At 44.7% G+C, this 13,758-nt stretch overlaps 1 protein-coding gene across 20 annotated transcripts in view; it reads right to left on the bottom strand.

Annotated features, from left to right (window-relative positions):
• ZMYND8 (zinc finger MYND-type containing 8) overlaps positions 1–13,758 on the bottom strand; it is a 124,437-nt gene that overhangs the window by 68,131 nt on the left and 42,548 nt on the right. For 13 of the 20 annotated variants that reach the window (XM_049649906.1, XM_049649917.1, XM_049649905.1 and 10 more), the window contains 4 exons: positions 9,500–9,718; positions 6,498–6,611; positions 3,250–3,342; positions 1,982–2,069 (listed from right to left, as the gene is read on the bottom strand). In XM_049649906.1, coding sequence (XP_049505863.1) covers positions 1,982–2,069; positions 3,250–3,342; positions 6,498–6,611; positions 9,500–9,718 — 514 coding nt within the window. The remainder of the gene's footprint in view (positions 1–1,981; positions 2,070–3,249; positions 3,343–6,497; positions 6,612–9,499; positions 9,719–13,758) is intronic. The other 7 variants (XM_049649913.1, XM_049649920.1, XM_049649912.1 and 4 more) reach the window with 1 other exon arrangement.

Here is a 13,758-nt window from a genome sequence, read left to right as displayed (position 1 = left end):
GGCTCAGGAGTCGTTGTTTACACGGGACTACTTGGCTAATGAGTTGAAAATCTGCCCCAGATCTAACTCTAGATCCCTCACCTTTGCTAAACCAGAAGACAGGATGGCAAAAAACAAACAAACAAACAAACAAACAAACTGTGCTTTCTTCAAACATTATGGTGTTTTCAGAAAACATAAACTTGTTGACAAAAAGATGTCACACACACACACTCCTCGATTTCTGGCTTGCTTTAAAAACTCACAAGATCTGATAACTCTGTCCAGTGGTGACCCCCTCAGACCAGAAAGGAGTTCCCATTCTCTAGTCTCTACTCTCTGCTTGGCCAATGGCCAACCTGGCTTGTGCTATTTTTCTGCCACCTAATCTCATCCACTTGTTTACACGATCTTACCCAGCCTTTCTATATATTTGAGTTAATAATCTTTACACAGATTTTCAACCAAGTGCCCCTTAGCCTCTTTCTCCCCTCCCCACACGTCTGGCCCTGCTCCTGAGCTAATAATGTAAAACACGTGCTTTTAACAGACATCCACCCACTCATACATCTTCCCTTACACATGAGCTAACCATCTACACTAGGACTATACAGGAAGAAGGCAGGGCTTCTGCTCTTAAAGATCTTACATCCTTAAAAAAAAAAAAGAGAGAGAGAGAGAGAGAGAGAGATCTTACATCCTGGTGAGGAACTCAAACGAATAAAAATAGCACCATCCAGGAAGTGTGATAAACGCTACCATGGGGAAGCACAGGTCCTGTGAGATCTCCTAACAACAGCACCTTCTGGGTCACAAGGGAAGGCACCTCAGAGAACTGACAGGCTGACACTGAAGGACATGAGGAAGTCATCAAGGCAGTGTTCTAGCAGAGAACAAGAGGAACAGAAAGGGGCAGGACACGGAGAGCTCTACGTGGCCAGAGGGTAGACAGAGAGGACTGTGGGAGAAGGTAGGGCAACATGAAGGGTGCCACGAGAGGAGATTTTAATGGAAATTCTCTTCCATTCTGTCCAGAAGATTCAATCCACAAAAATGCAACTGACACAACTTTATCCAGAATACAAAGACCTCCTAAAATGCAATAATAAAACACAGACCACCCAGTTTTTGAAATTGGCCAAAGATCTGAATACGTATTTTACCAAAAAAGATATACAGATGACTAATAAACACATGAAAAGGAACACGATACCTTTAGTCATAAGGGAAAGGCAAATGACCACCACCGTAACCGCTCATACCTTCAAGAATGGCTAAACTTAAAAAGACAGACAATACCAAGTGCTGGAAATGGGGAACAACTAAGACTCTCCCACACGTGGCTAAAAGAGGGTAAAAGGATACAATCGCTCTGCAGAAAGTTTGCCAAAATGCCTCGTAAACTGAAATATAAACCTACGGAGCAGCCCTACCACACCTAGATATTTACCCATGAGAAATGAAAATGTGTATCCACACAAAGACTTGTACAAGAATGTTCGCGGCGGTTTTATTCCTAACAGCCCAAAGCGGAAAACAACTCCAACATCCTTCAGTATCGACAAAGGGAATGGATCGATAAATTGTAGGTGGATACCACGAAAAACCACTCACAGCAATAAAAAGGAACAAAACCACTGAGACAAACATGCTCTAGCCACCCCGCCCCCCCAAAAAAAGCTACACTGCATGAAATTATCCAGACACAGAAGAATGCACTAGGACTCCATTTATATAAAATTCTCGACTATGTAAAACTAATCTATGAGGACAGAAAACACGGAGGAAGGTGGATTTGCTGGTACAGGGGAAGTGGATTATCAACTCATTATCTTAAAATGCAGAGTCCCCACCATCCCCTACTGATAAACATTAGCAATCTGTACACAAACGTTCTCAGTGACTGGCCCTGGCACACGAGGAAAAAAAAGCAAGATTTTTCTGGAAAGGTGGGAGAGCGGGCATGACACGCTCTTCTGTAGGAGCCGTCTGAGCCACTCACCTCCATTATAAATGATGCAGTTGTGCAAAATCCACTTTGCGTCGGCCAGGAAAGCTTCTGTACAGCCATACATTTTCTTTTTAGCATTCTGGGGAGAAAAAGCCAAGGAGTATAATAACCCACGGGTCTATACAAGCTGCAGCCAATTAACACCTGCGTCCCCACATCATTTTTTTTCCCTTCTCCTCTCCCCCGCGCATTATTTCCTTCGCAGTCATTTGCCAAATTAACGAATGCGTTTACCCATCTCCCAAGATGCTATCATATTTGAGATCTATAATCCTATAAAAAGGAAGTCACCGAATTCATCACAGTAACTTGAATTTTGGCCTCTTATATAAGCAACTGTCATTTATCCAGCAGCCCTTTCCAATGAACCAGGATATTTTATATATGTTTATATGTTTATGATTAATTGTAATAGTCTCACGTGAGCCTTGTGATGGGAGAACTTAATGACACATTTGATATCATCCCAATTTTACATACAGGGATACTAAGGTATGGTGATATTAAGGAACTGATTCAAAGCTCCAAAGCTACTAATTTATGGAGCTAGGATTCCAACCCTGTCTTTTTTTAATGCCTTCTTTTTCTAAATACCATAAGGGTGTGTGCAACTTTCCAAAACAGGTTTGACTCAGCATTTAGTGGTCAGCAATAAAAACAATACAATGTTTTCTCCGGATCCATGCTTTTCTTTATCCATATTTTGGGGCCAAAAATTTGAAAATCAGCACCAGAGTGATGTGCATATCTAAAGTGTTCCAAGAACAATTTTCGGCATGGAACTCTAGCCTGAACTCTTAAAAAACATCTTCAGGCATTAAAGACATATCCGTATCAGTAGAGTAAGTTCTAGGGAGTCATGTCTTTATCAGCAATCTGAAGGTTTTCCAAACACTTCATTTTCTCTTTTCTCCTTCCTTCTGCCCTCATTAGCACCTCTGAGAGAGAGAGGAGTAAGCAGGCCTCAAATCAAGCAAATCACTAATTCGTAGAAGTGTGACTTTTTCAGGTATAAAGCTGCAATCACCAGCAGAAGTAACATTTGGAGCTGATCAGTAGCATCCGGCACTCCACTGCAATCCTTGGAAGAATGTTACAGAAGTTATGGGATCAATGGTTCTTCCATCCAAATAAAAATGGCGCAGGGGAAAGGTAGAGAAACCATCTAACTTGAGATGGGGCACAGGAAGTGAGGAAGGGTCGTTAGGCATCTCGATAATTCGGGGCTACAACGGTGAGGTTCTTTGATGAAGGCCAACCTTTTCCAATGTACAAAGATCCATAGGATGGAAGATGTATTCTGCGTAGTCGGGATGCTGTTCCAATGGAACAGGCTTCTGGAATGCATCCGTCTATAAAAGAAAGAAAAGAGGTGCACACACACACACACACACAAACCCATCATTACTGAGGAAGACAGAGTATTAATAGCAACAAAGTACTTTTCAAATGGAGACAACTTTTCAGAGGATACAGTTCTAGGCGTTTCCATACAGGAATGACCTTAGGGAGTACCAAGCTGGTTCAAGTTCTAGTTCTGAATGGTCATCAATCATCATGGGAGCTGTTCTGGTTTTGTGGTTTGTTTTGTTTTCAATATATACCCAAATTAACAGGTCCTGTCCTCTTCTATTAAGATCAACAAGAGAACACACAATCAGCTACTTTGAACGTGAATGGTGAATAAGGCTTATCAATGTCCTGTAAAAATCCTGCAAAACGGACTGTCAGTGAAATCTAGTCACACCTAGGGATGACACAGTAAATAAAGTCCCCCTAAAGTGCCAACAGGTATTTTACACTTGGGGGGAAAATTCAGACACTGAGATTTTGCTCCCCTGTTAAGAAGCCAAATTACCCACAACACAGGGACCATGTCAACATTTTTCACATTGATCCATGTTCTCTTAAGCCCTACGTGAACCAGCTCAAAATGCAAGGCCCGGTTTGTCGATGGGTGGTGTTACCAATATTCAAAAATCTAAAAGAGGGGCGCCTGGGTGGCTCCATCGGTTATGCAACCGACTTCCGCTCAGGTCATGATCTCACAGTCTGTGAGCTCAAGCCGCACGTCGGGCTCTGTGCTGACAGCTCAGAGCCTGGAGCCTGCTTCGGATTCTGTGTCGCCCTCTCTCTCTGCCCCTCCCCCTCCTCCTTTTTTAATAAAAAAAAATTTTTTTTTTTTAAATTAAAAAAAAAAAATCCAAAAGATTTGAAATGCCTGCCTGGCTTGGTCAGTGGAGTATGTGACTCTTGATCTATGGGGTTATAAGTTCGAGCCCCACACTGGGTGTAGAAATGACTTAAAAGTAAAATCTTGGGGCGTCTGGATGGCTCAGTCAGTTGAGCATCGATTCTTAATTTTGGCTCAAGTCACGATCTCACTGGTTCATGAATTCAAACCCTCCATCGGGCTCTGTGCTGACAGTGCAGAGCCTGCTTGGGACTCTCTGCCTCTCCCCTGCTCATGCACGCATGTATGCACGTGCGTGCTCCCTCTCTCTCTCTCTCTCTCTCAAAAGTAAAATATATATATTTAAAATTAAAATCCAGGGCACCTGGGGGGCTCAGTCGGTTAAGCTTCCAACTTCAGCTCAGGTCATGATCTCACAGTTCACAAGGTCAAACCCCTCGTCGGGCTCTGTGCTGACAGCTCAGAGCCTGGAACCTGCTTTGAATCCTGTGTTTCCCTCTCTCTATGCCCCTCTCCTGCTCACTCTCTGTCTCTCTCCCTCTCAATAATAAAAATATTTTTTAAAAAATAAAAATAAAAATAAAATCTTAAGCTCTTAAAAATCAATCTGTCAATATCTAAAAGATTTAATGAAACACCAAATGATACTCAAGCAAGGCATCTGAAAAGGCTACCATTTGCTGTCATGGGAGCCCTCTTTTGCCCAGAAGGAAAGTGTCTGGCCATTCCAAGTTAAAAAAGATGCTTCAATATCATCAGCAACTTTCTGCTCTGATTGATTTTACATCAAACAATTTATGTGAGAAATTAATGCCTTCTTCGATTTTTCTTTTTGGCTTATAATTCTACAGTGTTGAGAAGTCCACATGAATCTATTCTTTTTGTAAACAGTCCTCAGCAGATATCATTTAGCCTATGAAAAAGCAGGAAGTAATTCCTTGTCACTCAACATAAAAACGACTCTACAGTTTACAAAAAAAAAAAAAAAAAAAAAGAACTGTTTTTCTTTCCAAACTGAGGCCATCCAGGCTTTTGCTTCCATTGAGAGAGATTTTTGTTAAAGAGACAAACAGATACCCAATTTAGCAACACCCAATTGGCACGCTCTGAATTCCTGTCATGGTATCGAATTTCAGAATCTAATCTCAAAACAAAAGCTTGGAGGTTTGTTGTTGTTTTTAAGAAATGAGGCCACAGGGGCTACACTCAATGCCCTGAGTTTCAACCTGGCCATATATTCACTTGACTTAGAAAGCAGACTCTGGAGAGTTTAACAAAGGGTCACGACTAGCCCATACGGTGCCTTTGTGCAAATCAGAAAAGGAAAACCCTACTCTCAAGTTTCTCTAGATTCGTCTGTTCGTAGAATGTCCTAACATGGTGATGATATGGGCACAACGTATTTTTAAGAACCAGGCATTTTACCATCGTCCTCCTGAAAAAGGTCACATGAAAAGTAACACCAGGGGCGCCTGAGTGGCTCAGTCAGTTAAGCGTCCAGCTTCAGCCCAGGTCATGATCTCAGGGTTCGTGAGTTGGGGCCCCGTGTCGGGCTCTGGGCTGACAGCTCAGAGCCTGGAGCCCGCTTCGGATTCTGTGTCTCCCTCTCTCTGCCCTTCCACTGCTTGCACTCCTGTCTCTCGCACTGTCTCAAAAATAAACATTAAAAAAAATTAAAAAAAAAAAAAAAAAAAAAAGTAACACCACCGTGGGTGTGTATGATGTGACCAGGCCTCTGGGGAAGGGAAGCATTGGTAAACAGTGCGTGCCGGCTAAATGTGGCACCCCTGCTTTCCCATCTGGATTTTCTTTAAGGGGCACGGGTTGTACATCAAATCCCGTTTCAAAACTGAAGGAATTTAACCAAATTCTCCACCTCTTGACAGGTTGCATTTTACTTGGAGGTTCCATCATCAGACCTTGACTCTAAATAAACCGGCTGTACTGCATGCTGTCGTTGAAATGGAATTTTACTAATTCCCGAGGGAAGAAACACAAAAGCTCCTTACCTGATGGGGTATGGGTATGAGGCTTCACTTCACAACCAATCAGAATTTTAAATTCCCCACCAACTTTCTACTGTATGCCATTTCCCGATTACACTCCCTGGGGACACAGAGTGCTCACCAGAGAGAATTAACCGAACGTCGTCATACCTCGTATTTAATTTACAGGTATTTGAACCGGGCACCTAAGAAGGCCCAGAGTTCGCACAGGTGTCTGGAAAGCAGAGACCACTCAGAATGTTAACAGAAAATAACAAAAGTCACTATTTCCCACTTATGCTTGTATCAAGAGGAACTTTCTTCTTACCCCTGGCTGTTTCATTTTCTGAATGGCAAATTTGAGCAGGTAGGAGAGCTGTTCAATGGTGAGCATTGTCATGGCTTTACTCTGAGTCTCGATGCATTCTGCTACTGTAATCTTCTACAAGTCAAAATCACACAAACGTCCGGTTAGAAAAAAGTTACTATCCCCATACATAGTTCCCTTTCCTCCCTTTTACGTGTTCTGATAGGCACATATAAAAAGAAAAACAATCCTTTCCATCCAAACAAGATTGGTTGTTTCACTTGAGAAGGACCCCAATCTACCCGATCATACACTGAATCGGTAGATAAAAATTAAGAGGCACATCAATCCACTGATGACCTCATCTGGGAAGCGTTTTGCACTCATGAAGAGGACCTAATCAGAGAAAGATGCAAGTAGGCAGGGACCTGAAAAATCACGATTACGGTTGTGAGTTCTCAAGAAGGGGATGTGAAAAGGAAAGACCACTGATGGTTCCAGGGTATCTCTGTACACAATGAAATCAGTCACTTAATTTGATCCCCTGAGGGTTCTGGGCTACCTTTCAGGAAACCGATGAGGCATTACACTCAATGACATCACTGATGGAAAAAGGACAGTCTTCTCCGTAGAAACAATCCAAGGGGTGGCAGTGAACTAAATATAAATATGGCTTCATTCTCTGTCACCACGGATGTGAACCCACTCAGGACATTCTAGGCAAACTATGCAAGGCGCACGGTCTCGTTGTCTGTCTCCATGGGAAATAAATGTCATCTTGAAAGGGAAATTCCCATCAAAGAAGAGGCCCAGAGAAATGTCTGAAACCAGACTCTGCTATGTAAATCTGGTACCATATCCCGGAGTCAGACTCCTTATGTAGCAACAACAACGAAAATAGCAAATTCTGATGATGTCAGGAAACACTCTTTAACCATCTGTGTAGGGAGAGCTGAGAAAAGTTTTCTCCAATTAATCTTGATTTAGTTTTCATCCTTTATATCTCTGGATCCTCCAAAAGGAACTTTCAGATGTGTCTGGTTGGTTGTCGAGGAAAAGGGCAACAGAAGAGTTGCTCAGAAGCTGAAAACGGTATGTGACGCATGCATCTAACTGCTTAGCTCCCAGAGCCTGAAACAGCCAGTCTTTCCAGTTGACTGCACTGCCAATGCACCCCTGGAAGAAATGTGTGGCCCGAAATCTTAGACACAGAACACCTGTTTGTTTGAATTGCTGTGTGTTTCCAGGTAACTATCCATGGCGAACAAATTCACTTGTCCTCCATCCCCAATCCCTCTCTCCTGGCTGGCAGTGCCTGGTTCCCACAATATAGATTCCAAGTGCCAGAGAGGCATTTCCAAGATTTTTCTGCATGAGGACCGATCCGATCCTGACCAATGAGTGAGGCCAAGGGCAAGTCAGCTGGAGGCTGAAGGGCAAAGTCCTTCTGCTTGATTTTAAAAAGGGATGAAAAGAGAAAACACTCCTCCCCTTAGAGGGATTTTTGTCTAGACACAAGTGATAAAAAAAAAAACCCCAGCAGCCATCCTATGGCCATGGGGGACATATCGCCTCAACAATGAAAACAGAAAGAGTCTGGCTATGAACAAACCCTGGCCTGGCCCTGCCTCTGGGCTCTTTCTACGCAGGAAAATAAATCCCACATGTTCCAGTCCACATTCATCAAGATCTATCTGCAGCAAAAGCCACTCTCGTTTCTGGAAAATTATTAAACAATCGGGAAGGGTGGGTCAAGACACAAGGACACGGATGAAGGCTCCGCTGCCCACCCTGAATGTACGAGAACCAGGTGGAGCCCCACAACAAGAGGGCCTCGCTGAGCAAAGCACGTCCGACACGTCGCCCCGTCTTGAGGGACCCAACGGGAGCCTGCCGCCATCTTTCACAATCTTAGCCACAGAACACCATTAAAACGTCATCATCATAGCGATCTGATGTCGAATTTCTTTTCAAGTATTTATTTTTCTCTTTTCCCAACACAAAAGCAGTATCACCACTATTGATAAAGCTTGCTTTTTCTCCTCCCTAAAGATCTCGTTGTTTGAGACCGAGCTCTAATATACCTTCGAACCAAAGTGACACTCTGCATGAAATGACTCTGCAGATGACATCACTTGCAGCATTTTGAAAAAGCATCGTAACTGCAAGTCGCCAAGAAAAGAAGCCACCTCAGATTTGAGGAGCACAGTAATAATGGTGTTAACGAAAAGCATTTCGGCTTTCCAACCCGGATGCATGTTCCTCACGGGGCTTCTACTCTGGTTCTGCGCCCACAGCACCCTCTGCCTGAAGGCAGCTCACTCTTCCCTCCCTGCGCGCCATTCTCAAATCTTAGGGAGACCTTCCCGGGCCTCTTCACTTCAAACGGAAAACGCCCTCCACCCTCCCTACTCCCCATTCCTCCTCTTTTGATTCCTTTCATTGGGTTTTCGTCCTCTTCTCCTGAAAAGCTTGTAACGCGTGCCCCTTTTTGCTCCCTGCCGAATCCCTAGCACCCAGTGGGCACTGCAGAAACAGCTGTGGCGTGCCTGGGAGCATCAGATGACAGCCATAAGCAGCGTGCGACCCACAGTGGTCTTCTGGGCTCAGCTACCACCGATGATTCAATGAGGCAGCAGGAGACGCCATCCAAGATGAGGAGACCCCCGCGTGCGATCTTTTCCAGACGTGTGAACGGTTAACGGTTTAGGACTTAACTTCTGAAATGTTCATTACGGGAGAATTCGGAGAGGGTTCCAGATCCCAGAGTGATCCAAAGACCCAGGAAGAATCAAAACCGATACTCAGTGCAATTGTTTTTCCAAAAAGCCGCAGTGCTGAGGCCCCTGCCAAAGCTGGTCCCCAAAGGGGGGTGACCAGGATAGAACAAGGGGAATGCAAGAAATTTCTTTTTTTTTTTTTTTTTTTCCATATCTGGATGATTTGAAACTTTTAAAATCAAAGGAAGAAAGAAAAAGGAGAGGAAATGAGGCAGAGAATGCATTCGTTCGTCAGGAACTAACCTCACATTCAGGACAAAACCAGTCCCCCTCTGGTTCCGATGTCAGTCTCAGACACTTAGCGTGATAAACCCGGGGACAGAGCTCACAGCAAAGGACTTGGCCTTCCCGGTGACAAACCCAGCAGTAGAAATCATTCCGTCCATCCTGCGGTACAACATCAACAGGGTCTGTGGTGAGTGGCTGCTTCATATAGTAAAACGGACCATGTCTTAGTTCTGACTGAAATGTAGGCAAGAGAGACAGGTTCAGTTTCAAAACACATGCGCATTCGCAAAAGGAATTTGAACAAATACGTCAACAACAACAAAAGAAAATCACAGCATTTCACACATTCATTACAAAGCTATCTTGGGTTACTCTACTAAATACACAGTTTGCAGCTCGTTAGATATTAAGATACTTTCCTTTTCTCCCTCTCTCCTCTATTGGCAGAAGCCATAGATTGAAAAGCTGGTGTCTGACCAGAGTTAGTAGCCTACCCTAACAGAAGAGTTACAATGGCTACGACCTAGGCATAACCAGGTTGAAATCTGAGCTCTACCAGCTGCATGACCCTGGGCAAATCTCTTCATCTCTCAGCTTCAATTTTCTCATCTGTAAAATGGGGATGATAATACCCAATTTCACGGAATTCTGGTTGGGATTAAACGAGACGATATAACAACATATGCATTTAACACACTGCTGCTTTTACTAATATTACTAACACAGGTATGGAAGTCTAAACAAAGCCAACAAATGTGTGGCAATTCACCCTAGGATTCTTTCCACAGGCTTCTGGAGAACAGATCAACTGAATTTAAGTCACAGAAAAAAAAAGGGGGGGGGGATTTATTTTTTTTTTCTACCCCCCCCAATGCATAAAGTATTAGAGCCAATCAGAGGCTTCCTGAAGCTATGATTCTTGAACATGGTTATGTCCTCAAAACACGAGAAATGTCTCCCTAATAATAAATTATAGAATCCAGCAAAGACATACTCCAAACATGTAAGATCACTCAGAAGAAACTTATCGGGAAAACGTCTATCGGAAATTAGTAACAAATACAGTATTTCAGAAGCACTACGAGAGAGTCTGGTGGTGACCCAGTAACTGCCTACATGATCTTCTTAAAGATCCTCAACCCACTTGGAGCCTCGATTTCTATGGATAATAGCTAATCTCCACAACCACAGCACCTATCTCTGACAGTGAGCTTCTTTCTTTCCCTCCTTGTCAGCAAAACATTACCGTTTTCCTCCACAAAGATGCTCATATGCTGATTAAAGCTGCCTAATTTCTGTTGATACTATGAATGGGATTTTTTCTACTCTCTTGTCTAAGTAGTTATTGTTGGTACATAGAAATGATGTTGGATTTTTCCAATCCTGACCTCACAAATAAATGGTTCTTAGTTTATTGATTAAAAATAGTATCTTCTCAGGGCGCCTGGGTGGCTCAGTCGGTTGAGCCTCTGACTTCAGCTCAGGTCATGATCTTGCAGTTTGTGGGTTCGAGCCCTGCGTCGGGCTGGGCTCTGTGAGGACAGCTCAGAGCCTAGAGCCTGCTTCGGATTCTGTGTCTCCCTCTCTCTATGACCCTCCCTTGCTCATACTCTGTCTCCATCTCTCTCTGAAAAGTAAATAAACATTAAAAAAAAATTTTTTTAATATCTTCTCTAAGCAACATCTGTTTTGTCTATTCATCTCTAATATTTTTATACTACTTTTCTTTTTTTCCTAATTTATATGAGGCCCTTATTTTATCCCGAGACCCTCCCCCCCCCACCCCGGATAATTCCCAGAACTGTCAAGATTACAAGCAGTTGTGTCTTGTTCCTGGTTTTTATTATGAGGTTTTAACGTTCCCAAAATGCCTGCTATTTCTATACTCCTTGATAAAGAGCCTCCCAGATGCTTCCTTAGCAGATCTTTTTTAATCCATCCTTCTAAGCCTCCCCACTCTCATTTCTACTAAGAAAACAACTAAGATTTTTAAGGATGATTGCATAATATTTGAGCCCCATTCTTTCCCTGGTTTAGGTCTGGTGCACTGCTCTATACTTGGGTTTCCAGAGAATAACACCGTTACAATATTCTCTCCAGACCGCATACTCAACATACTATCATACACGCTAATTCATTTTGTCCTCACGACCACCCAGAGAGGGACGCAGGACACACACAGCTACTCTTACCGAAGAGCTGAAAAACCTAGGTTGAAACAACTCCTCTGGCCCCCAGGCCCAGATCAGGGGTCTCACAGCTCCCTCTCTCGCCCTGATTCCCTGTATAAGACGATGCCGGGTGAGGAGAGACTCTAATGCCCAAGTGACCCCCTCACAGAACATTCTCTCTAGTTCAAAAATACCTTGTTTCATGCAAAGAGCTGGAATGGGGAGGGGGGGGGGATCTGAAAACAGCTAAGAACTCCACAGAAGGGGACATACAAGCAGAACGCCACCTACAGCGGGGGCTCGCACCCTCACTGCTGTCGTTCGGGCCAGAAAACTCTTTGTGGGATGGAGCTGTCCTGTGCACCGTAGGATGTGTGGGAGCATCCGTGGCTGGATGCCAGGACCCCATCCACACAACTGTGAGGATCAAAAAGGTCTCCAGATATCGCCAAACGTCCCTCAGGGGTAAAACGGCCCTTGGTTGAGAACCACAATGTACAACGTTCGCTATCTGCCTAGGAAATGGTTGTGTGCATTTGGGGCAGGAAGACAGGGGTGAAGGGGGGTGGGGGACGGGGGAAGGGGAGGAGAAGCAGGACGACAAGAAAGAAGAGGTAGGTGGGGAGTGGGAAGAGGGGGAGAAGATCCTCGTACTGAAAGATAAGCCTCACATATCAAGCAAGCACAACTATTTCCAACCCGAGGTCTTTCAGAACGCCTTTGTGGCTTTTGCCACATAGCAGTAAGCCATAGCTCAGCGCCCGACTTCCTTTCAGCAAGTTAATAATAGGACAGGAAGAGTCAATCTACACAAAACTGGAAGGATCGAAAGGCCAGCTAATCTCCCTAACTGGCAGCCCAGGTCCTTCCTGTCTAGCAGAAGCCCGGGATGGCCACTGGTGAAGCGAAGCTTCCCCCCGCCCCAAGTCCTCACCCCCACCCCACAACTGGCTGGGAATGGATGTTCCTGGGGGGAATCACGGGGCGGGGCGGGGTGCCAGGCTGCTCCAAACGCTCTGCAGGCTATTCCCTCGTTCCACAAGCAGCAGCTGTATTGCTGAGAACGGGCTGGCCGCTAATCTCAATCAGATACCTGCCTCATCTGCTGTTTCCTGCTCCATACAAACAGGCTGATAACAAATATGGAACATGTGAAAGAGGAAAAGCGAACCATTCCAGGTGAAAGGAGTTATGATTTTCTCCCCCTATGTATAAGGTGTGTTACCAGCCTGCTAGTAAGGTTGCAACCTATGTTCTTACAGGATAACTGCAGGCTGTGTGAGCAAATGTTATTTCCCTGCTTCTTCCACAGGCTGATTAACAAGAAAACAGACGGGCTCATGAACTCACTTCTAGAACACCTCAGTCTTATACCAGTGACCCAAAACTTCTACAAAGGGTTCTGTGAAGACAGTTCATAGCTGAGGCTCTGCAGGTCATGTGATCTCTCTCTAGCACAACTGCTCAAGCCGGCCACAGTAGCAGAAAAGCAACCGGAGACAGTATGTAAATGAATGAACGTGGCTGCGTGCCAATAAAACTTTATTTACAAAAACGGGCTCTGGGCCCACCCGGCTCACAGGCGGTAGTGAGCTGACACCTGGTCTGTGTAAACCGGAAAAGGGGTACGCCGGCTGTGTGGGAGCACAGAGTACATGCGGGACCATGGAGGGGCCTCTGTGGAGGGGCCACAAACACGAAACCCCACCTGGAGCACAGAGGTAACATATGTAAGTGAAAAGAGTCCTTGTTCCAGCTTTTATTCTTCAGCATTTAAAGCACAAACAGTGCTCTAAGGAAAAACTGCCCGGCCCTGGAGTGTGAGGAATGTCACTGGCACTCAGCCTGGATGCTGGCGAGACAACAGGGAGAGGCAGAACTTGGCCCCTCTTAAGCAGCAGCCCCAGGACAGCTCCAGTGATCGGGGCAGCGAGGCAGGTACACTCTCCCAGTGCTGCCTGGGCTGAGGGAGAAGCCAGCAAGCCTACAACCCCCTTCACAATCCCAACTATTAATACACTGCCCCAGCCCAACAAGGGACTTCCGGAGTATGTTTAAGTTCTTAAGACATTGCGCGGGCCCGAGAAAGTAAGTTCTAGCCCA

Source organism: Panthera uncia (genome assembly GCF_023721935.1).
Source record: "Panthera uncia isolate 11264 chromosome A3 unlocalized genomic scaffold, Puncia_PCG_1.0 HiC_scaffold_11, whole genome shotgun sequence".
In the NCBI taxonomy this organism is placed as follows: Eukaryota; Metazoa; Chordata; class Mammalia; order Carnivora; family Felidae; genus Panthera; species Panthera uncia.
Note: the sequence above shows the minus strand (reverse complement) of the source record. Positions and strands in the feature narration are given on the sequence as shown.